We start from the raw sequence: 25,221 nt of genomic DNA, 5'->3' as shown, positions 1-25,221 counted from the left end.
TTTGATTTATGGCATTTTTATTTTGAATATATGGCATTTTTATTTTGAATATGGTAGTAATGGCGGTGATCAGTGATTTTTAGTGGGACTGCGACATTGTGGCAGACAAATCTGACCCTAAGTGATACCAATACAGTGATCAGTGCTAAAAAAAATGCACTGATCCCCGTATAAATGACACTAGCAGGGAAGGGGTTAACACTAGGGGGTGATCAAGGGGTTAAGTGTGTCCTAGGGAGGTGCTTTCTAACTCTGGGGTGGGTGTTACACTGGAGGAAAACAGAGATTGTGTTTCAGCTTAGCTGAAACAGTAGATCTCTCTTTTCCTCACTGACAGATCAGCGGCGTGCCTTGTTTACATAGGCAAACCACTGCTCCGTGTCTCCTGTGAATGATCGGACTGCTGATTGGCTTCTGCTGTGTCCAATCAGAGCGGGAGCGGCACGCACGCCCCCTACACTGCATGCACAAAATCACATACAGGTATGTGATTTCGCGCACCCGGGTTGCTCTGCCGCAGTATATGGGTGGTGGGCGGTCCGGAAGCGGTTAAAAACTAAGCCTTTTTCTGACACTTGTTGCTTAAGTTAAATTCAGTATTTTTTGCTAGAAAATTACTTAGAACCTCCAAACATTACATACATTTTTTTAGCAGAGACCCTAGAGAATAATATGGCGGATTTTGCAATATTTTATGTCACACTGTATTTGCGCAGCGGTCTTTCAAATGCAATTTTTTTGGAAAAAATACACTTTAATGAATTAAAAAAAAAACTAAACAGTAAAGTTAGCCCAATTTGTTGGATAATGTGAAAGATGATGTTATACCAAGAGAATCATGAGAATTGTGATCTTTATTCAAAAAAATTGTGATTCTCATTTTAGCCAGAATCATGCAGCTCTACTGACCATATGATGAAATATGCAGCGCTTGCCTTCAGAGAAAACCATCGGTCACAATAATCAGTAAATCCAAAGACTAAGTTCCCATTTACCCAACAGGGTTATCCTGTAAATAGCAAATAATTGCTGGTGGGAAGTCCCATTCAAAGCACTGGGAAGATGTAATCGAACATGCAGCGATTACCTGCGCATGATTGGCATGGACTGTCTGCATCCAGGGCTGATCATGCTCAGATAATCGCTGCATGTACGATTACATGTGAACGGCCGCAAAGAGCTGCAGATGCTGTCAGACTCCCAATGCTTTAAATGGGGTTTCCCGTCTACAGATATTTGCAGGAAGCCCCTCTTAATCTCCCATGGGTAATCACAGTTAGCCCCACATGCAAAGGTCAATGGGGCCATAATCATCTGAAGTTACATTCAAAGATCAACATTCCCTTTAAAAGCTGGACCCTACTCATTCTGTCTCTCGTCACAGGAAGAAATGGTCCAAGTTTAATTTTTACAGGAAAAGTTAAGATCTGCAAATAACTTTTGCTGCTATGTTGAAATTTACTAAAGGTACCCTTTTTTACCGCAATTTCTCATTATATGATTTTTTGGAGTTTGTGATAGATTTACTTTTAATGACAAGGCAGGTAAATGTAGGCGAGTTAGATAACACCAGGCTTGTCAGGCCCACAACTGCGCATATTAAGTACTTACTTTTTTACCAGACCACACCATCAAAACACATCCCATAACTGTTCCCACAATCATCGCCATGCAGATCCTTATTCGCAATTTACCCCTGGCATTTGCTATGGCTTCCACCCTGAAAGAAAAACATACAAGTACAATAATTGTGTGTGTGTGTGTGTGTATATATATATATATTACAAACACACATACACACACACACATATATAAATATATTTTTATATATACAGGGTTTTTTATTCAGCCACATCTGGCGCTGGCCCTGTTCTCACCCATCACTTTAACTTGTAACCTCTCCCTGACGGAAAAAGAAGCAGAGGCTATAGGAGGTACTGCAGCCAGGCCGGCTGCTGATAGGTGATAGGGGGGGCCGGCTGAATAGCGCTTTGAAGCTGGGAAAAGGGGGAGAGGGCAAAGAGAAGAGCAGTAAAAAGGGGTGTGTGTGCCTAGGTCAGAGCTGAGAGCTGAAGAAGAGTGAAGAGATAGCATTGAGATGTGGATAGGGGATGCAGAGTAAGGAGCTGTGGAAGAGAGCTGAACCCTGCACTTCGTGTGTAGAACACTCCTGGACCCTACACTCCATGCAGAGTGCACCTCTGAACCCTGCACTCTGTGCAAAACACACTCCTGAATTCTGCATTGTGTGCACAACACATTCTTGGACCCTGCATAGTGCACTCATGAAACCTGCACCCATATGGGTCCTGCAACTATTCTCTGACAATAAAGCTATATATAAACTATATTACCAAAAGTATTAGGATGCCTGCTTTTACACACACATGAACTTTAATGGCATCTCAGTCTTAGTCCGTAGGGTTCAATATTGAGTTGGCCCACTCTTTGCTGCTATAACAGCTTAAACTCTTTTGGGAAGGCTGCAAAGTTTAGGAGTGTGTCTATGGGAATGTTTGACCATTCTTCCAGAAGCGCGTTCATGAAGTTAGGCTCTGATGTGGACGGGAAAGCCTGGTTTGCAGTCTCGCTCTAATTCATCCCAAAGGTGTTCTATCGGGTTGAGGAAAGGAATCTGTGCAAGCCAGTCAAGTTCCTCCAACCCAAACTCGATCGTCCATGTCCTTATGGACCTTGTTTGTGCACTGGTGCACAGTCATGTTTAAACAGGAAGGGACCATCCCCAAACTGTTCCTACAAAGTTGGGAGCATGAAATTGTCCAAAATGTCTTGGTATGCTGACGCTTTAGGAGTTCCCTTCACTGGAACTAAGGGGACAAGCCCAACCCCTGAAAAACAATCCCACACCATAATCCCCCCTCCACCTAATGATTTGGACCAGTGCACAAAGCAAGGTCCATAAAGACATGGATTGGGGTGGAAGAACTTGACTGTCTTGACTTCAACCCAATAGAACACCTTTGGGATAAATTTGAATGGAGACTGTAAGCCAGGTCTTCTCATCCACATCAATGGCTGACCTCACAAATGTGCTTCTGGAAAAATGGTCAAAAATTCTCAGACACACTCCTAAACCTTGTGGACAGCCTTCCCAGAAGAGCTGAAGCTGTTATAGCTGCAAAGGGTGAGCCAACTCAATATTGAACCCTACGGACTTAGACTGGGATGCCATTAAAGTTCATGTGTGTGTGTAGAGGCAGGCATCCCAAAACTTTTGGTAATATAGTGTATATATACAGTATCTTACAAAAGTGAGAACACCCCTCACATTTTTGTATATATTTTATCACATCCTTTCATGTGACAACACTCAACACACAGCCATTAATGTATTAACTGCTGGCAACAAAAGTGAGTACACCCCTAAGTGAAAATGTCCAAATTGGGCCCAAAGTGTCAATATTTTGTGTGGCCACCATTATTTTCCAGCACTGCCTTAACCCTCTTGTGCATGGAGTTCACCAGAGCTTCACAGGTTGCCACTGAAGTCCTCTTCCACTCCTCCATGACGACATCACGGAGCTAGTGAATGTTAGAGACCTTGCGCTCCTCCATCTTACGTTTGAGGATACCCCACAGATGCTCAATAGGGTTTAGGTCTGGCCAGTCCATCACCTTTACCTTCAGCTTCTTTAGCAAGACAGTGGTCATCTTGGAAGTGTGTTTGGGGTCGTTATGTTGAAATACTGCCCTGCGGCCTAGTCTACGAAGGGAGGGGATCATGCTCTGCTTCAGTATATCACAGTACACGTTGGCATTCATGGTTCCCTCAATGAACTATAGCACCCCAGTACCGGCAGGACTCATGCAGCCCCAGACCATGACACTCCAATCACCATGCTTGACTGTAGGCAAGAAACACTTGTCTTTGTACTCCTCACCTGGTTGCCACCATAAACGCGTAACACCATCTGAACCTAATAAGTTTATCTTGGTCTCATTGGACCACAGGACATGGTTCCAGTAATCCATGTCCTTAGTCTGCTTGTCTTCAGCAAACTGTTTGCGGGCTCTCTTGTGCATCATCTTTAGATGAGGCTTCCTTCTGGGATGACAGCCATGTAGACCAATTTGATGGAGTGTGCGGCGTATAGTCTGAGCACTGACAGGCTGACCCCCCACCTGTTCATACTCTGCAGCAATGCTAGCAACACTCATACGCTGAGCACGTGCACTCAACTTCTTTGGTCGACCATGGCGAGGCCTGTTCTGAGTGGAACCTGTCACATTAAACTGCTGTATGGTCTTGGCCACCGTTCTGCAGCTCAGTTTCAGGGTCTTGGAAATTTTCTTATAGCCTAGGCCATCTTTATGTAGAGCAACAATTCTTTTTTTTCAGATCCTCAGAGTTCTTTGCCATGAGGTGCCATGTTGAACTTCCAGTGACCAATATGAGAGAGTGAGAGCAATAACACCAAATTTAACACACCTGCTCCCCATTCACACCTGAGACTTTGTAACACTAACGAGTCACATGACATCAGGGAGGGAAAATGGCTAATTGGGCCCAATTTGGACATTTTCACTTAGGGGTGTACTCACTTTTGTTGCCAGCAGTTTAGACATTAATGACTGTGTGTTGAGTTATTTTGAGGGGACAGCAAATTTACACTGTTATACAAGCTGTACACTCACTACTTTACATTGTAACAAAGTTTCATTTCTTCAGTGTTGTCACATGAAAAGATATAATAAAATATTTTTAAAAATGTGAGGGGTGTACTCACTTTTGTGAGAATATATATGTATTATATATTTTTTATATATATATATATATATATATATATATATATATATATATATATATATATATATATATATATATACACTGCACAGCAGACTGGATATTAGATCATTAAGTTATCTCTCCCAAGGCAGCAATAAATGCATATTACTTCTTCACTGAGTGACTTGACAGATTTGCAACCTCTTAAAGCATATTTAAACCCTTAAAAACAGGCCTGATCTAGTTTGTCTGATCTGTTGGTACAGTAAAAAAAAGTCAAGGGGCCGTCTTTCCAAACTAAAAAAATGTATACATAATAAACTGCTAATATAATTTAAAAAGACAATGATCTAAGTAATGCTAGCTAATTGAAGCACGTACCTACTGCACAGTGTTCAGAGAACAGTAGTAACAGTGTGCAGGGGTCACTAGTATGTAAAACAGAGTGCAGGGCTTAGGAGTTAGTAACACAGAGTGCAGAGGTCACTAGTACGTAACACAGAGTGGATGTCAGTATTATGTAACACAGTGCAAGGGTCAGAAGCATGTAACAGAGTGCAGAGGTCAGCAGTAAGTAATGCAGAGAGCAAAGGTCTTCAAAGCATGTAACAGAGTGCAGAGGTCAGCAGTAAGTAATGCAGAGAGCAAAGGTCTTCTGTTACTATCTGTGTGCACTGAGAGCATTCACCTTGCTGTACAGAGATCAGTGCACATTCCATGAGGAGGGGTGGTGTGCTCAATTGATTTTCCATAAAGTTCATTGCTGTGCACGCAGGAGTCCCCAAACTGAGCCATCCACAGGCATTTTCTTGCCACGCTCTCCTGTTGACCAAATGTGTTACAGGTGTTTTGCCTGATCTCATTATTGGCGGCCCCAGCTGTATTTGCCGTGTAGCTGGCGTGACAGGTATGGGCATCCTGGAGTTCCTGACCAAACACCTTCTCTTCACACTGCCAAGTCCTGTGCACTTTGTGTGCACTGCAAGAGAGGACCAGGGAAGGCTGCTGCAGCTGTTCTGAAGGCTTAAGTTTTACTGAAGACTAACTGTTACTGAAAGAATCCACTCTAAAAAAAGTGTGAAGTGCTCCTCCTCCTGACCATCTGCAACCCCTTGCTCTGTGTGCAACTGGGGGAATCCCACAGCAGGATGATCAAGAGAAGGAGTGCTTAGCTCCACACAGTGCCCGTTGCCACCAAAATCTAGGTGGCGCAACTCACCCCAGCACCCCTAGCTTTGGCCTTACTCAAAAGTATAAAATATTGCAGCTTATCAATTCTCAGGTGTGATGACATTAGTTTTCTGTTTTAGGCTTTCTTTCTTTCACTTCAATCCTGTGAATAATACACTTCCTGTTCCTTCCTGTGTACACTCATTTCTCTGCTGCATCTATGGAGGGATGCATGGTTATCACACTGTCTGGACTTCAAATATGCCTTCGTTTGTTTGGCCACATGTCTCTTGTTAGTAACAGGAATGCACTTACTTTTGCACTCGTGACCCAGAGTCTGTTTACAGCGGGCTAAAGCTAAATCCCACTGTCAGCTGATGTCACAAAGCCACTCCAGGCTTTGGGAGGATCCTGACCATTTTGTCTGGATTCACCCAGCAGCCTGACTGACAGTTGGATCCAGCTCTCAGCGCGCTGCCATGAGCTGCAGCCAGCTGCGCCCACCCCCTCTCTAGCCTGGCACACCAGTGAGTGCTGGATGGGCAGAGAACAGAGGGGTGACTGACAGTTACTGCTCTCTGCTCCGGAAAGACTGAGAACTGAGTGATCTACAGTCCTGTGATGATTCAGTTTTCAGTCTAAAGCCTCGTACACACGATCGGATTGTTGGCCAACAAAACCGTGGAATTTTGTCCGAAGGGGTGTTGGCCCAAATTAGTCTTGCATACACACGGCCACATAATTGTTGGCCCACAATTACGAACGTAGTGACGTACTACGTTGTTTTTCAGCTCTTTAGCTCAACCCTTTGGGCTCCTTCTGCTAATTTCGTGTTAGTAGAAGTTTGGTGAGTGTTGATTCGCGCTTTTCATTTTGTTTCTGAATGGCCGTTCGTCAACCAGCCATGTTGCAGAATCTGAGGAGATAACATTGGCCTTGGAGTTATTGCTTTGACATTATTTTTTCTGGTCGAATAATGATTTGATTTGGTATATTTTCTATATTTTTGGATGCAAAGAATGCACTTGTTGGTTAAGTTCTATTGGCAGATAGCATGCCTAATTTTATTTGTTTTTTTTTTTTAATGCACAATAAAAAAATTGTGGAGACTAATACTTGGCTTTGTGTTTTACTTCAAATGACAGTTTGGGAGTAGGCAGTTACATTTTAAAAAAATACAATGTAAAACTGACAAGGGACACCAACATAGTTGTATCTTTGATCTTAAAAACTACGGGATAATGGTGTTGTGGTAACTTGCCCAAAAAAAACAAAAAAAACAAAAAAAAAACCAAACAAAAAAAAAACCATAATAATATTATTCTTGATATCACTAGAAAAAAAAAGCCTTTGAAAATTTGTTTGCAATAACTCCATCAGTATCACCAGCTTCATTATTATCCCATTAAAGAAGAGAACTGTGCGCTGCATTTCAAGATTTCATAATTTGCCACGTCACGAATGTTAATTCCCCATTACGAACGATAGTTTACAAGACCGACCGCTTCTGGCTCATCCTTGATTCCGAGCATGCGTGTTTTTACTTTGGACTTTTGTCCGACGGACTTGTGTACACATGCTTGGAAAATCCAACAACACACATTTGTCCGCGGAAAATTTTAAAAAATGCTAGCCAACATTTGTCCACGGAAGTCTGGAGCATACACACGGTCGGATTTACCGCCAACAGCCTGTCATTGAACATTTCCCATCGGAAAGTCCGATCGCATGTACAATGCTTTAGAGCGGGTGGGGGACAGCTGCAGCATCACACCAATACTGCAGCATGGAGGTGAGTATGTATGTTTGATTTATTTTTTTGGAACCCCAAACCTCTTCTTTTAAGATTTACTCACGATACATATTCTGGAATATTCTCCCTTCTTTTGTAACGTCCAGTCCACACTAGCACCTTTTTATCAAAGTCCGACGGCTTCGTCTGATTTCTGTATAAATGGTTAACTAGTAAAAAATGAAAAAAAAAAAATAACAGTAAGACAATGATTCTGAATAGATGGAATTTTAAAACTGTATCACTTTCCTATGTAATGTCTACCTGCAGCAATATATATTTATGGTTGAAGCCCTCTGTCCAATACGGGTATGGACAACATTTAGACTTTAACATAAGACTTACAACATGAAATGGACCTGAAGTGTGCCCTGGTCTGGTGGACGGTATACCAAAATAAGTGGGCATACCCAAGGTTTAGAAATGAATGTTTGTGAAGAGAAATTAATTTGAGAAATGTCCTGAAAAGGGGATGGGAGGGTTTGTTTTTTGCGCACAGGAAACCGACAAAGACCACAGGCGAACGGGCTGGTTAATTCCCGCCCCGGGCTCCTCCCATAAATTCAGGCCACCATACTGGCCTTCTTACTTATGGTTGAAGCCCTCTGGCCGATACGGGTATGGACAACATTTAGACTTTAACATAAGACTTACAACATGAAATGGACCTGAAGTGTGCCCTTGTCTGGTGGACAGTATACCAAAATAAGAGGGCAAAAACATTCAGGTAAGAGTATAGTTTTATTAGCTTTAGTTCATTTATTGAGCAAGTTTGCTGAATGCTTGTGCCATCTCCACTTGAGGATTTGGGATGTACCAGGTGAAGCAGGCAGGCTTCCACCGGATTTGGGATGTACCGGGCAAAGCAGGCAGACTTCCACCTGCCTAATCTCTTAATGACATGGTCTGGGACCCCATGGCAGGATGCAGCCGATGTGGAAGGAGTGATCGGAATACTGGCTGGGGTTGAGGATTAGGTTACGAAGAAGAATCCTTACATGTTTCACGAACTGACAGGCGCTCAGGGGTTTGACCGGAAAAGGTAGAAGGGGACTAGAGTCCGGCTGTTCGGGCAGGAGTGACAGTAGGCGATTGAGTATGGTGACTGGACACTAGATATTGTTAGTTTTATAGAGGTGGATGTCTACCCCGGGGCCTGCCTGCTGGGTTTTGGAAACTGCAAGGTGGAGGACGAAATGGTCTTGGTAGTGAACCAAGTGACGTCTACATAGAACGTGGCCTGCGGGGTTGCTGCAGGTGAACTCACCAGGCTGCAAGAACCCATAGTAGGCCAGGTATATGGCCGCATGTAGGACCAGGCTGGGGAGAAGACCAAATGGAGAAGTAGTCAGGATGGTGGACATAACCCTGAATATGGCACTTGTTATAGGTAGACATTTGGCATTGACTATCGGTTGATGTTTCTGGATGCTGCGTAAGATGGTTTAGATCGCGTGGGATGCGAACAAGGATGGTTTAGCGGGGTCTCGTAAGGCCAGAAAATGTTGGCTGCTGGCTAAGTATAGCCGGATAGTATTATGAGATAAGGCCAACTGAGTATGGCAATACGAGATAAAGGCCAGTATGTGCTTTATGTCTTTTGTTTTCTCGGAGCAGAGTACGAGAAAATTTGTTGAAGGCATTTCAGGCTGTATGGTAAGTGTGTTGTGGGACAGTGATTGGTTGATGAGCTGGGTCGCTCCGCGTAGATGTTGTTCTAGTCCAGGGTCAGCTGAGACCAAGTGGGGATACGGGCTGATGCTGGATCAGCTCCAGGAATCTGCTGGAAAAAGGAGGTGTAATTAAAGCTTGACAGTGCATCTGCTGCGAGGTTGCACCTGCCCAGAATGAACAAACAGTGGATATTAAATTGATGTTGTAAACACAGTTGTACCAGCCTGCACAGAAAGGACATAACGGAGAGGGGCTTGGACCTGCCTTTGTTAATAATATCTGCCGTGGCCTGATTGTGAAGGCCACGGTTTGTCCTGTCCAGATATGACCCCAGAGCTGGGCGGCTGCCACTATCGGGTAGAGCTCAAAAGAGAGGATGTTCGGGTAAAGCCGGGAATTGAAAGTATCTCTGAAGGCCAGGGTCCTGCAAACCAATGGTGGGTAAAAATTGCAGCAAAGCCTGTGGAGGCTGCAGCATCTGTCACTACCTGTGGAGATAGGGATGATATAGAAGGTATAAACAAGGATATTCTATGAAATCAAATAGCAGCGTTAAACTCAAATTAACCTAAAATTGTGTGTGAAAATTAGAAGTGACAAACTAATTAACACCACCCTCTAACAACACAATGTGACCTTGTGCTTATAATCAACATACAATGTGTGAAACATCCGTGTAATAAACTATATCAAAAACTAATAGCAAACATATAAAGTCCGATAATCAGTGAGACGTAGTGATATGAGTGATAGTCCATAACATAATATGGTACAAATCTTCAGTGACACAATCTTCCACCACACCGCTGTGATTTGTGACTTCCACTCCCCTTCAGCGAGCAAACTCACCAGCTCCTCTTGCCTTATGCCGCGTACACACGAGCGGACATTACGGCGGACTTTGCCCGGCGGACTGGATTTCGTCGGACAATTCGATGTGTGTGGGCTCCAGCGGACTTTGTTTTCTCAAAAGTTGGACGGACTTAGATTTGAAACTTGTTTAAAATTTATCCGTTGAAATCGAGTCCGGTCGAAAAGTCCGCCGTCTGTATGCTAGTTCGACGGACAAAAAGCCATGCTAGGGCAGCTATTGGCTACTGGCTATGAACTTCCTTGTTTTAGTCCGGTCGTACGTCATCACGTACGAATTCGACGGACTTTGGTGGATTGTGTGTAGGCAAGTCCGTTCATTCAGAAAGTCCGTCGGAAAGTACATCGAAAAGTCCGCCGGGCAAAGTCCGCCGTAATGTCCGCTCGTGTGTACGCGGCATTACACTCTCGTGTTCGGCTCACAGGCTTTTTCCCACACAGTAGAGGACAAAGTAGTAACCTCCAATCAATCCCCGTTTAGTATCCAGAGTATATATGCAAACGCTCTCTCCACATGAAAAAAAAGGAAGGCGAACCAATAGTGCAGTAACGCAATAAACTTTAATTAAAACAAGACTCTCCTCCACCATTGAACTCACATTTCACAAACTTCAATCAAGCAAAGAGTCACAGCAACCATGGTCATCACCAAAAAAACTCTCCAAACGAAAAAATGGACGTATGGTGGTCACGGCGGACCCAGGTAGCTCAATAGTCGGTGACACTCTCACTCGTTCCCTGGGGTCTCCTGGAGCCGCTTCCCCGCTTACTCGTATGGCGCTTCCTGTCACAGCGTCCCACGTCAAGCACGTTAGATTGCCGTATAGCCAGGCCCCGACATGTTTCGTCACGAAGGACTTAATCATGGTTGCTGTGCCTCTTTGCTTGATTGAAGTTTGTGAAATGTGAGTTCAATGGTGGAGGAGAGTGTTGTTTTAATTAAAGTTTATTGCGTTACTGCACTATTGGTTCGCCTTCCTTTTTTTTCATGTGGAGAGAGCGTTTGCATATATACTCTGGATACTAAACGGAGATTGATTGGAGGTTACTACTTTGCCCCCTACTGTGTGGGAAAAAGCCTGTGAGCCGAACACGAGAGTGTAAGGCAAGAGGAGCTGGTGAGTTTGCTTGCTGAAGGGGAGTGGAAGTCACAAATCACAGCGGTGTGGTGGAAGATTGTGTCACTGAAGATCTGTACCATATTATGTTATGGACTATCACTCATATCACTACGTCTCACTGATTATTGGACTTTATATGTTTGCTATTAGTTTTTGATATAGTTTATTACACAGATGTTTCACACATTGTATGTTGATTATAAGCATAAGGTCACATTGTGTTGTTAGAGGGTGGTGTTAATTAGTTTGTCACTTCTAATTTTCACACACAATTTTAGGTTAATTTGAGTTTAGCGCTGCTATTTGATTTCACTGTTTGTGAGGGCGGGTTTATAGTTAATCATTTATTATTTTGCACTGTTCTGATTATTTAAAGCGGCTGCTTAGAGTGAGGCTTTAGTCCCATGAGCGCAGCGTTTGGCACATAGGAAGGGGCGGAGAACCTGTGTACCATATTAGTGATACATAAACAAGGATATACCATTCCAGGTGGAAAGGAACTTCTCCCACATAGATAGGTCCGCTACTGCCGCGGTGTCCAAGTTGAGGATCTGATCGGGGGTCCTGTGCCTGTGAGAGAAAGACCAGGAGACGTGACACAAAGGAGCAACCCTGGGGGATGATCTTCCTGATGAAATTAAGCATTCCTAACAGGGATTGCAGCTTTTTCTTGGTACACCCCCTAGTATGGGTGAAATCTCGGAGGACTGCCCTGATGTGGGTCAGTTTGTCAAGGGGGAGGCTGGCCTGCATGGAGCAAGTGTCTAGGTTGACTCCGAGGAAGGTAATGGTGTGTGCTGGACCGTCAACTTTATGTTCAGCCATGGGAACATTGAGATTCCCAAATACAACTCTCAGTTTGTCGAGGTCTCCTGGGGGCACACTGGGCTGTTCAATTAACAAGAAGTCGTCCAGGTAATGGATGACTTCTTGACACTGAGCTTTATGCAACAGTATCCAGGTGAGGGACTGCACGAAAGTGTCGAAGAGCCAGGGGCTACTCTTCGAGCCAAAAGTCAGTTTAGTGGCGAAATAGTATGCCTCTTTCCACTTAATGCCATGCAGGGATGGGTAGATAGGCAGGAGCTTGAAGGCATCCGAGATGTCAGCCTTAGAGAGCCAGGCGCCTGTCTGATGATAGCTTGAATTGCCATGTCTACGGAAGTGTACTTCAGGGAGAACTTCTCAGAGGGGATTGGGGAATTGAGGCTGAATGTGGGAACAATGAGGCGCAGACAGGTCGTACACCAGACGTAATTTATTTGAGAACTTGCCCTTGACTAGCCCAATAGGGCTGACTCTCCAAGTACTGAACGGGGGCTGAGTGAAGGGACCTACGATGAAGTCTCGCTCCAGTTTGGCCTGTAAGAGCTGGTCTATGGCCTGCTCGTCACTGGCCGCTGAGTGGAGGTTCCTGCATTCGTAGGTAGTGTGGGGCAGAGAGATGAGGCCGGTGTGAAATCCTGCTGTGAATCCCTGGATAAAGAAGGTGGCCAGGGAGGGAGTGGGGTGTGAAGTGAGGTAGAGCCCCAGCCACAGGACATTAACTCAGCCTAGTCATGATTTCTTTTGTTGCTTGACCTCGCATAAATTCCTCGGATGTGCCCTATGGCATAGGGTGCAGATGTGGAGCAGGCGGCATTGGCTGAAGTTGCACAAGCCATAGTTAAATATGTTGCAGATAGCTGCTCTTCCTACGGTCCGAACAGGGCGTCCAAACTTGTTCACCTGAGGCGTCTGTACAGGGGCCGACTCAGCTTTCCCCCAGAGGTGGAGGGGAACTGGAAGGGGCGACTGACTGTCGCATTGGCGCACCAGGTGGTGGTGTGGGTAGAGGACTGGTAGATAGCGCACAGTGGTGAGCGCAAGTCGGCAAAGTGATGGCAGAACAGCTCTGTGTCCATGGGGCTCCAATTGGTGCTTATCTGAAATTGTGTGAGCCTGGCTGATGCCTTAGCGGAGAAGGAACAATGATAATCGTAGAAAGAGAAGCCTCCGTAATTATAGCCCAGGTCTATGGCAGTGTGAAGGTATAAGTCCAGCTATTCCCTCCTGCTGGAAGAAGCTGAGCATAGGACATCCCTCAGTATGCCGAAGGCCAATGTAAATTCTGGGATGGACAATTTACGATTGAGCCTGGGATCTTTGGCCTTAAGGACCACTGACACGTCTCCTCAGGTGTAAGCCTTGTTCTCTTCCAGATCATGGACCGAAATGAGAAGAGAGGCAAGGTTGATGTCTTGAGGTTGATGTGGCAGAGGATATTTATTGGAGGGATGCCTACTGGGTGCTGGGCCCTGCTACGACTGGCGGAGGGAAGAGGAGCTTGAAGTGCTCGCCATTCCTGGATGTGGCGGGGAAAGGCACACCCCTGCGCTTCAGTTCTGCTATCAATTTTGGGATGGTCCATCCCCTGAGGGACTGCACGCTGCCGCTCACTGAGACCGGAGAAGGTGACAGAGGGGCCGTGAGGTCTTCACTGCCGGCCTGGGACATGGCTCTGGGTGACTTAGATACGATGTCCTGTCTTTGGGGTCGAAAGTTGGTCGACCGGAACCTAATGAGGGTGACATTAAATTCAAGTTTGCTTCTTTTCCTAAAATAGGCATACGTACCCAGCTTGTGCTCTTTTTTTTTTTTTTTTTACCTGGGGGGGAATATCGTTCAACCTGGTGCAGGGTGGACCTACTGAACTTGACTGACCTGGAGGAGAAATTGAAGATGGCAACTGGTGAAGGGTTTGACTACCTAACATGGAGAAGTCATTTGCAATGTGTTTAAGCGCCCGGTGCATGAATTTGAAATAAAATGAGTGAAATGTTTATGCCTTGATGGAGGCACGAATCGATGTGTTGCGACTGCGACAAACTTATGTATCGAACTGTGAGGCACGGTATGAAATGAGGCTAAATCAGCTGAGGCCTACTGGGATGAAATGATGTCTGTCGGATGCCCCTAGGATTCGATTGGGTCGCAGCATGTGACAATAAAATGAATGAAATGTTAGGGTGAAATGAATAAAAACGTCTTGCCAGAGGCACGAATCGGTCGTGCTGCAGCTGCGCCTGACAGCGAACTGGACTCTGGAGCATGTATTGAAATGAGGCAAAAGAAGAAACACTAATGCCCACTGGAGCGATTCGGATCAGAGCGCGGTACATAACAGTGAAATGAATAAAATGTTTTGCCCTGACAAAGGCACGAAATTTTTTTTTTTTGCCATGACAGAAGTACGGATCGCTCGCATCGCAACTGCGACTGACAACAACCGAATTCTGGAGCATATACTGAAATGAGGCCAAAAACAACTGGGGCACACCGGAACGAAACGGAGCATCACAGATGCGACTGGATTTGAATCGGAGCGCGGTATGTGGCAGTGAAATAAAGTTGATTGCCATGACAGAGGCACGATCGGTCGTGCTGCTGTTGCGACTGACAACGAACTCGGACTCTGGAGCATGTACTGAAATGAGGCAAAAAATACCTGGGGCATGCCGGTACGAATTGGTGCATCTTGAATACGACCGGATTCCTATCGGAATGTGATACGTGTCAGTGAAATGATGTGCCATGGCAGAGACATGAATCGGTGAGCCGCAACCTGCGACTGACAACGAACGTGACTCTCTGCAGCATGTACTGAAATGAGGCCGTAAACAACTGGGGCACACAGGAACGAATCGGTGCATCCTGGATGCGACTGGATTTGAATCGGAGCGCGGTACATGAGAGTGAAATGATTGAAACGGTTTGAAATGTTTTGAAATGGTTTAGCCTTGATATGGCACCGATCGGTGTACTGAAAATTCGCAAACGACATTGATTTGTCTGCGGAGCATAAAACAGTGAGACACGCCTAAACGAAGCGGTGTCTTCGCATCGGTGTGAGGTACGTGAAAACGAAGAAATGTTTGGCAGACGTTGCGGCTATGTGTAGGGTTTTTGCGAATGATTCGTAAGTTGATATTGAGTTTTAGTGGCAAGATATCTAACAATGCGTGAAATGAAAAAAAGTCAACCGAAAACCCTACCTGCGACAGCCGAGCCAGACGCATTGTACGTAACTGCGAACGGAGACGAGAGCCTCGAAAAACTTCGAACGCGGGAACTCACGGATGCTAATGAGTTTTTGAAGAGTCGGCCTAGTGTCGCGTACAGGAAACGGCCATATCGCGCACAGGAGACCGACAAAGACCACAGGCGAACGGGCTGGTTAAATACCCCCCCGGGCTCCTCCCATTAATTCATGCCACCATACTGGCCTTCTTACATATATACACACACATACATACACCGTAATATATTATATTATATATATATATATATATATATATATATATATATATATATATATATATATATAATTACACACACTGTATCTCACAAAAGTGAGTACACCCCTCACATTTTTGTAAATATTTTATTATATCTTTTCATGTGAAAACACTGAAGAAATTACACTTTGCTACAATGTAAAGTAGTGAGTGTACAGCTTGTATAACAGTGTCAATTTGCTGTCCCCTAAAAATAACACACAACCATTAATGTCTTAATGTCTAAACCGCTGGCAACAAAAGTGAGTAGACCCCTAAGTGAAAATGTCCAAAATGGGCCCAATTAGCCATTTTACCTCCCCGATGTCATGTGACTCGTTAGTGTTACAAGGTCTCAGGTGTGACTGGGGAACAGGTGTGTTAAATTTGGTGTTATCGTTCTCACTCTCTCATACGTGAAGTTCAACATGGCACATCATGGTAAAGAACTCTGAGGATCTGAAAAAAAGAATTGGTACTCTACATAAAGATGCCAAGACCCTGAAACTGAGCTGCAGCACAGTGTCCAAAACCATACAGTGGTTTAACAGGACAGGTTCCACTCAGAACATGCCTCACTATGGTTGACCAAAGAAGTTGCGTGCACGTGCTCAGTGGCATATCGAGAGGTTGTCTTTGGGGAAGAGATGAGTGCTGCCAGCATTGCTGCAGAGGTTGAAGGGGTGGGGGGTTCAGTCTGTCAGTGCTCAGACCATACGCCGCACACTGCATCAAATTGGTCTGCATGGCTGTCATCCCAGAAGGAAGCCTCTTCTAAAGATGATGCACAAGAGAGAACAGTTTGCTGAAGACAAGCAGACTAGAAACATGGATTACTGGAACCATGTCCTGTGGTCTGATGAGACCAAGATAAACTTATTTGGTTCAGATGGTGTCAAGCATGTGTGGCGGCAACCAGGTGAGGAGTACAAAGACAAGTGTGTCTTGCCTGCAGTCAAGCATGATGGTGGGAGTGTCATGGTCTGGGGCTGCATGAGTGCTGCCGGCACTGGGGAGCTACAGTTCATTGAGGGAACCATGAATGCCAACATGTACTGTGACATACTGAAACAGAGCATGATCCCCTCCCTTTAGAGACTGGGCCGCAGGGCAGTATTTCAACATGATAACAACCCTAAACACACCTCCAAGACGACCACTGACTTGCTAAAGAAGCTGAGGGTAAAGGTGATGAACTGGTCAAGCATGTCTCCAGACCTAAACCCTATTGAGCATCTGTGGGGCATCTTCAAACGGAATGTGTGAGCGCATGGTCTCTAATATCCACCATCTCTGTGATGTCATCATGGAGGAGTGGAAGAGGACTTCAGTGGCAAACTGTGAAGCTCTGGTGAACTCCATGCCCAAGAGGGTTAAGGCAGTACTGGAAAATAATGGTGGCCACGCAAAATAATGACACTTTGGGCCCAGTTTGGACATTTTCACTTAGGGGTGTACTCACTTTTGTTGCCAGCAGTTTAGACATGAATAGCTGTGTGTTGAGTTATTTTGAGGGGACAGCAAATGTACACTGTTATACAAGCTGTACACTCACTACTTTACATTGTAGCAAAGTGTCATTTCTTCAGTGTTGTCACATGAAAAGATATAATAAAATATTTACAAAAATGTGAGGAGTGTACTCACTTTTGTGAGATACTTACATAGTTACATAGTTACATAGTTAGTCAGGTTGAAAAAAGACACAAGTCCATCCAGTTCAACCTTAAAAATAATAAATAAATAAAATGAAAAATATCGTACAAACCAATATACCAAATTTTATACCCTCAGTTGATCCAGAGGAAGGCAAAAAGCCCTAGCAGAGCATGCTCCAATTTGCTATAGCAGGGGAAAAAATTCCTTCCTGATCCCCCATACTGTGTGTGTATATATTATATATACACACACACACACACATTATATAAATTATAATTTTGAAAAAATTAAAAGCTCCCTTTTCCATCCACACACACACCCTAACAGTCACTGCTTTCTGCTCCAAGCAGCCTGAGAACTGAGAGATCAGTAGTCATGTGATCACTCAGTTCTCGGGCTTATAGCTGACATGGGACAGTTGCAGCATCACACCGATGCTGCAACACAGAGGTGAGTATGTGTGTTTCTTTTTATATACCCCAAACTTCTCTTTTATCCTCTTCTGTTCACCATTATCAATAAGAGTGAACCTGAAAGAAAATCCCACATTTGGGCTGTTACCAGAACAGGAACAGAGGGAGAATCTTTCAATGGGGACACCATCTTTGCTAACAACCAAGGATTGCCTCGCTTTGGAGCGATTTCTTCTCACTTCCAGTTTGGCTGTAGTGGAAGTGAAGAGAAATTTCCCCAATGGAACTCCAAAGGTGGCAAAAAAACCTCACAGGTTAAAACCTTTCCTTACTCAATCCAAAACAGAACAAAAAGTTTTGCTTTTAGTTCTACTGTAAACTTGTGTTTACGACCACAACATACAGGGATATACAAGGTAATACTGACATATAATCACACACATAGGTTGGATTTGATGGACTTGTGTCTTTTTTCAACCTCACCTACTAAGTAACTATATAACTTTTATGTGATTGTACAAATATACACACAGTTATTGTATGACTTTTATACAGAATCTTTTATACAGAAAAACACACCCAACCTATTTCAATCATAATTCTGAGTTGAAGGGCAACAACAATTTTAATCTTTCTACTGGCTCTGCAGTCAGATTCAAGTAATCAAGTTTATACAGTAAATGCAACACCAGACCTCAGATGCAGACAAATGTACATTTTTATTCCCTCAGCCTAACCACACTTGCATGGTGTTTATCATACTTGTGGCACTCCTGTTGTTTTCTAGAATAGTGCTCTTGTTTGGGGCCTGGCAATAGAGAAAAATAGTTCATCAACCAACAAGTTGTTAAGAATACCCGTCCTTGGACAGGTCAACGCAATAAAATGCATCTGGGGTCTGGAACTGAATTTACAAAAGTGATAATAGCGAAAGAGGTTGTAAACCTCCCTTTGCAAGTTGTACCTATAGGTAAGCCTAGAATAAGTTACACAATTCTGGGAAAAATGAGAATCGCGATTTTTTTGCTTAGAATAAAGATCACGATTTTCTCAGCTTAACATCATGTTTGTTGCTTTTGTTCTATACTTGTAAAGCTATAGCTCTCAGCTGGAAGAAAACTACCCCCCCATCACTGGCTTTGTGGAAACAACTCATTAACAATAGCTTACCATTATACAAAGAAACATATATAAATAGGGGTTGTCTCCTCAAATATGAAAAGGTTTGGTCCAAATGGCTCACGGACCCCTCTACAGCCTCGGTAGCCTCCTAGAGGAATATGACTCTCCCCATTAGTTATTGGGCAAGGACTCATGATTATGCGAAAACTCTGGGTGGGCATATGTAACATGGGATCACACCTTTCTTTAAAATTAAACTGGCACAGAAACCATGTATGACCAATGTATGTATGTATGTATGTAGGGTTTTCTTTTTTTTTTTTTGCTGTGTGTTTTGTTTTGTTTTGTATGTATATAGCTTCTTCAATTGCTAAAATGATTCATTCTTTTTCTTTTGTTTTGTTGTCTGTTTTTTGAAAATCAATAAAAGCGTATATAAAAAAACAAACAAACAACATCATGTTTCACATTATACAAAAAAATTGGCCTAACTTTACTGTTTAGTTTTTTTTTAATTCATTAAAGTGTTTTTTTTTTTTTTACAAAAAAAATGCATTTGAAAGACCGCTGCGCAAATACAATGTGACATAAAATATTGCACCAACCACCACTTTATTCTCTGGGGCCTCTGCTAAAATATATATATATATATATATATATATATATATATATATATATATATTAGAGGTCGACCGATATGGGTTTTTCTCTGGCCGATGCCGATATTTAGAAATCGCGCTGGCCGATGGCCGATATATGATGCCGATTTTTTTGGGCCGATATATTAGGCCGATTTTTTTTTTTTTTTTTTCCCTTCATCTCATAAAATCTAACAGTTAGACCCCTTTCACACTGGGGTGTTTTTCAGGCGCTTTTGGGCTAAAAATAGCGCCTGTAAAGTGCCTTTAAAACGGCTCCCCTGCAGTCTGTGTGAAAGCTTGAGTGCTTTCTAACTGAGGCGATGCGCTGGCAGGATGTTAAAAAAAAGTCCTGCAAGCAGCATCTTTGGAGCGGTGTATACCGCTCCTCCACCACTCCTGCCCATTGAAATGAATGTGCACCGCTGCCGAAGCGCCTGCAAAGCGTTTCGGCAGCAGCGCTTCATGGGCGCATTTAACCCCTTCCTTGGCCGCTAGCTGGGTTATAAGCGCCCCGCTAGCAGCCGATTAGCGCAGCTAAAATGACGGTAAAGCGCCGCTAAAACTAACAGCGTTTTACCGTCAACGCCTGCCCGCTCCAGTGTGAAGCAACCTTAAGTAATAAGTGATACAGAAAATTTTTTACATTTAAACATTTATTAAACAAAACAAACCTTCAATCAGTTCACTTCTCTGTATAATTTAGATTTAAAAAAAATAACTATCTTAAATATTAAATACACAAAAACAGGTAATCAAAACTTTTGGACGAAAAAAAATGGGCTAACTTTACTGCTTAGTTTTTTTTTTTTATTTCATTAATTTTTTTTTTTTAAATTGCGTTTGAAAGACCGCTGCGCAAATACCGTGTGACATAAAATATTGCAACAACCGCTTTTTTATTCCCTAGGGTCTCTGCTAAAAAAAATATATATAATGTTTTGGGGGTTCTAAGTGAATTTCTAGCAGAAAAAACAGGATTTTTACTTGTAAGCAACAAGTGTCAGAAAAGATTTAGTCTTTAAATGGTTAAACTGAGAGCTTCTACACAAGGAGCTCAGTTCATTGATAAGAAGATACATTGTATCTTTTCAAGTTCTTTTTATCAGACTTGGCAGGCTGCCCAGTGGGGAGAGAATCCTCTCCACAGATAACCTCGGGAAACTTGCATTGACTTCTATTACAGAAGTCATTTGCAAGTCCCCATGAAGTTATAATCGGCTTTTTTTATCAGCACAATCGCCGATGCCGATTAAGTAAAAAAAGCCAAATATCGGCCGATATATCGGCCGGCCGATATATCGGTCGACCTCTAATATATATATATATATATATATATATAATGTTTGGGGGTTCTAAGTAATTTTATAGCAAAAAAATGATTTTAACTTGACACCAACAAGTGCCAGAAAAAGGTTTAGTCTTTTAGGCTTAAAGTGAATGTAAACACACTCTCATCATTTTTAAATTACTTCCATAATCTATAAGGATATACATGCCTCCTGCATGTATCCTTACCTGTCAAATATTTTCCCTTTAGCTGTTTGGAGCCCTGCAATACTCCGGATTCTGTGGGCAGGTCTGTTGTCCAGGGCTTGGTGGGTGGAGTCATGATGTCAGTAGACTCCCCGCCCACCTCTACACTCCCCTAGGCCAGGCATATTTCTTACACTGAACTTCTGCTGGTCGTGTGGATTATGCCCCATGATCACTAACATCCAGTCAAAACCCAGGAAATTCATCACATGACTTCAGCATGCCCAATCATGCTGGGGTGTGGAGCAGCGAATCTTGGGAGAGCTGGAGAAGAAAAGAGGGGGGATGTGAAGTACACAGAATGCCTCTCTCACACTCCTGCATGAAATAAGGAAATGACCTGTCACTCACAGCATGGGGGAAGAAACAGACACCTATTTCTCTGTGTTTCTGTTTTTATCTTAGGGCTCTTTCACGCTGGGGCGGTTTGCAGGCGCTATTGCGTTAATAATAGCGCCTGCAAACCGACTCAAAAGTGCCGCTGCTTTGTCTCCAGTGTGAAAGCCCCGAGGGCTTTCACACTGGAGCGGTGCGCTGGCAGGACGGGAAAAAATTCCTGCCAGCAGCATCTTTGGAGCGGGGAAGGAGCGATGTATTGAAATCAATGGGACAGCGCGGCTATACCGCCGACAAAGCGCCGAGGTGGCTTTTAACCCATTCTCAGCCGCTAGTGGGGGTAAAACTGCCCCGCTAGCAGCCGAATACCGATGGTAAAGCGCCGCTAACAATAGCGGCATTTTACTGCTGACGCCGCCCCCGCGTTAAAGGGGCCTTACTGAAGAAAGATAAGAGGATTGCTCAGAGCTGGATTAACTCTTCGTGGCAAGACTGGGCACTGATGACATCCTCTGCTGTAACAGATATGAGTCTTAATTCCCCCAAATTTTAGGGGTTTACATCCACTTTATTGTGCACGGGACGTTTTACAACCTCTCCTGAATGATTTAACGTGACAGATAGTAACCGTCGTCTAAAAACGCCCGTTTTGCCGCATTTACATGCCGTGTTTAGCTGTGTTTGCGCTTAGAAGCATTTTTTTTTTTGTCAAAAATTAAAAACGCCTATAAACAAAACATGGCTAAACGCAAGTTACCGTGTTTAAAAGCTGTTACAGGCATTTGGCTCTTCAAATGCCTCTGAACATCTGTCCCGAACGCATTTTGTTTGCTTGCAAAAAATGCTTCTAAACTCAACTGCCTAGAAACGACTATAAACGACCCTGTGTACATGTACTGATAAGATAACAGAGGAGAGTTCAGGGGCAGCAGAAAAAAATGCCCAACTGCTCCTAAACATCCGTTTACCAGCAGCAGTGTACATAAAGCCTAAGTGGTTAAACTTCCCTCATATACAGACCAAAGTTAATTCCTTTGATCTAAAGAACAAAACGTTACAATGTTTATAGTTAGCTCAGCGGCTGAGGAATGTTGTGAAACTTGGCAAACTGCCTGTTTTTTTGTTTTTTTGGGGGTTTTTTGACAGCTGTCGGCTTGAGCAGAGAACTCTGCATAGAATCAGGAAAATGCTTTGGTAAGATCGCAAGGGGGGCAGAATCGCAATCTTGATTCTTATCAATCGTGCAGCTCTACTATAAGTACTGTAAATATCTCCTAAACGGCGCACAAAATTCACTGTATACTGCGCCCATGATATCATCGGCACATGCGCTGTAAACAAAGCCCCCTATGCCGTATCTTCATGAGCGAGTGCCATGACCAGGAGCTCCCAGGTGGCTCTGGCTAGTCACAGAGCCGAAGTCCGGGGCCCCCCAGGAAGAGGGGTGAAGATGGATGCAGCGGGAACAGCGCGGGCTTCATTTGCAGATAAGTGTCACATACACATGCGATGTATACAAGCACATTATGCTTTTACTTTGCAGGGTAAAAGAAAGGAAGTAAAACCCATCAGGGTTTACTTCCTCTTGAAGGGAGGTAGGATATGGAGGTTTGTTAAAGCTAAAATCCAGATATGGATATTTTTGCATAGTTACTTTGGTCCAACTTGGACAAATGTAGGTATGCATATTACATATCTGAATGATCCTCGTGGAAGCAGAGAATTACTACAATAGACACCGCTACTACAGTGATTTTCTCCTGGATATCATGCCCAGCAGCTGCCCTTTTTCATGATAGCCACAGGGGTTCGCTCACTCAGCACGGGCACCAGAGAGAGCCTTGTATTTTTCATCAATTAATAAAAGGAGTTCTCTGCTTGGACGAGGTGGGGACACTGGGGACTGTGGCATCACGGCCTAGCATCTTAACCTTATCCAACATTTATATATAACACTTTGTGTTCACTGAGAAAAAAGCAAAGTGTTCTCTAAATGGCGCCTATCCAAAGCACATGGTCCCCTGTGGTTACTATGCAGAAGAGCAGCACGGGATTCAGACTGAAGTAGCAATGGCTACTACTGTAATTCTCTGCTTCCACAAGAATCAGGCATGCATGGAATATGTATATCTACATTGGTCCAAGCTGAGAAAATAATATGCATACCTCTAATTCAGCTTTACTTCTACAGTGTGGGCCGGCTGCGCAAATTCACTTAAATATACGCAATACTGCTCTTAAAGGAAGGGGGCACGTGCGCGCCAGCCAGGCTGTGCTGTGATTCACAGCACATGCAGATCCACCAGATGCCAGCCAATAATTGACCACCGGCACTCGTGATTGGCTCTGATCTTCTCTGCTAAGCAAGTAATGAAAACAACTAGATCCCCAGTAAAAGTAGCACACAGTACACACAGACACTTGTTAGGCACATATTTAACCCTTTGATGACCCTAGATGTTAACTCCTTCCTGCACAGTGTCATTAGTACAGTGGCAGTGCATATTATTAGCACTGATCACTGTAATAATAGCACTGGTGATGTCATTGGCAGTTAGTTTCCCCCAGCGTCAGCTGGTGTTATTGCCCACCACAATATCGCAGTCCTTTTATAAGTCACTGATCGCTGTCATTACTAGTATAATATAGTTTATAAACGCTATAACTTTCACACAAACCAATCCTTATACACTTATTGGGACTTTTTTTTTTTTTAACCAAAGACATGTAGCAGAATACACTTTGGCCAAAATGTATTAAGAGATTTTTTTTTCCAAGTAAAAAAATTTTTTTTTTTCAAAATTGTTTTTTTTTTTTTGGTTATATTAAAAAAAAAACCCCAGAGGTGATCAAATACCACAAAAATATATTTGTGTTAAACAAAATGATATAAATTTTGTTTGGGTACAGCATTGCATGACCACACAATTGTCAGTTAAAATAGCACAGTGCCCAAAAAAATGGCCTGGACATGAAGGAGCTAAAACCATCCGGAGCTAAGGGTTGGGTTATAGGTGAATAGGACACTGGTACGCTCAAAGACAGGAAGTCCCCATCTATATAACCCCTCCCATACAGGGAGCACCTCAGTTTTTTCGCCAGTGTCTTAGGTGTTGGTCACGGTTATGTTGTGCTAAAATAAGCTCCGTTAAAAAGATTCCTGACAGAATCACAGGGCTATGCCTTGCTATCGGATCCATTCAAAGTGCTATATAAAAAAGCCAAAGTGAATGGTACCTGAGCCTCAAGAAAGAAGACGAGGTTTTGCCTGTAACGCTCCTTTTTGAGGGCTGGACCCTGGGTTCGGGCACCTTGGTTACATTTATCATACCGGTAGGTTGTCTGGCAGGGTGCGATACAGGTCCAAGGGAGAGGAACCCCATATAGAAGGGACCCAGTCCTTGAAGGTCTACTATGACATGCTCGCCGTGATGGGTGAAGATTGGGTCTGTCTGTATTCCAGCAGTATCCTTCGGCGGGGAATGGTAAGTGAGAAGATCCTAAAGTATTACACTTATGGACTTCTCTACTGAGTAGATTGTGCTGACCTGTTGTCTCCACTAGAGGGTGTGAAAGAACATGCTAAGTTTTACATTACTATGCTTCCAGCTCCTGTTCAACATTAGTGCCAGATTGTAAGCCTGCTCTGAGCCATCAGGAAAGGGTTGGGGGTCTCTTGCCTGCAGGCATTGGGTCCCCCTGGAAGAACACCCCCCCCCCGCCATCCGATCGGACCACGCCATCTGATCAGACCACGTTTAATGTGCGTGCGCAGGAATCAGGCTTCTTTTGTAAATTAGGAGGGGGAGGCGATTCTAGGACGTCGG

The 25,221-nt window shown here is 43.7% G+C and overlaps 1 protein-coding gene across 1 annotated transcript in view; it reads right to left on the bottom strand.

Annotated features, from left to right (window-relative positions):
* LOC141108000 (protein FAM162B-like) overlaps positions 1 to 25,221 on the bottom strand; it is a 39,587-nt gene that overhangs the window by 9,285 nt on the left and 5,081 nt on the right. Inside the window, exons 2-3 of the mRNA XM_073599144.1 lie at positions 7,774 to 7,879; positions 1,612 to 1,720 (exon numbers count right to left, since the gene is read on the bottom strand). Of these exons, the coding sequence (XP_073455245.1) occupies positions 1,612 to 1,720; positions 7,774 to 7,879 (215 nt within the window). The remainder of the gene's footprint in view (positions 1 to 1,611; positions 1,721 to 7,773; positions 7,880 to 25,221) is intronic.

Source organism: Aquarana catesbeiana, linkage group LG09 (assembly GCF_042186555.1).
Source record: "Aquarana catesbeiana isolate 2022-GZ linkage group LG09, ASM4218655v1, whole genome shotgun sequence".
NCBI lineage: Eukaryota > Metazoa > Chordata > Amphibia > Anura > Ranidae > Aquarana > Aquarana catesbeiana.
Note: the sequence above shows the minus strand (reverse complement) of the source record. Positions and strands in the feature narration are given on the sequence as shown.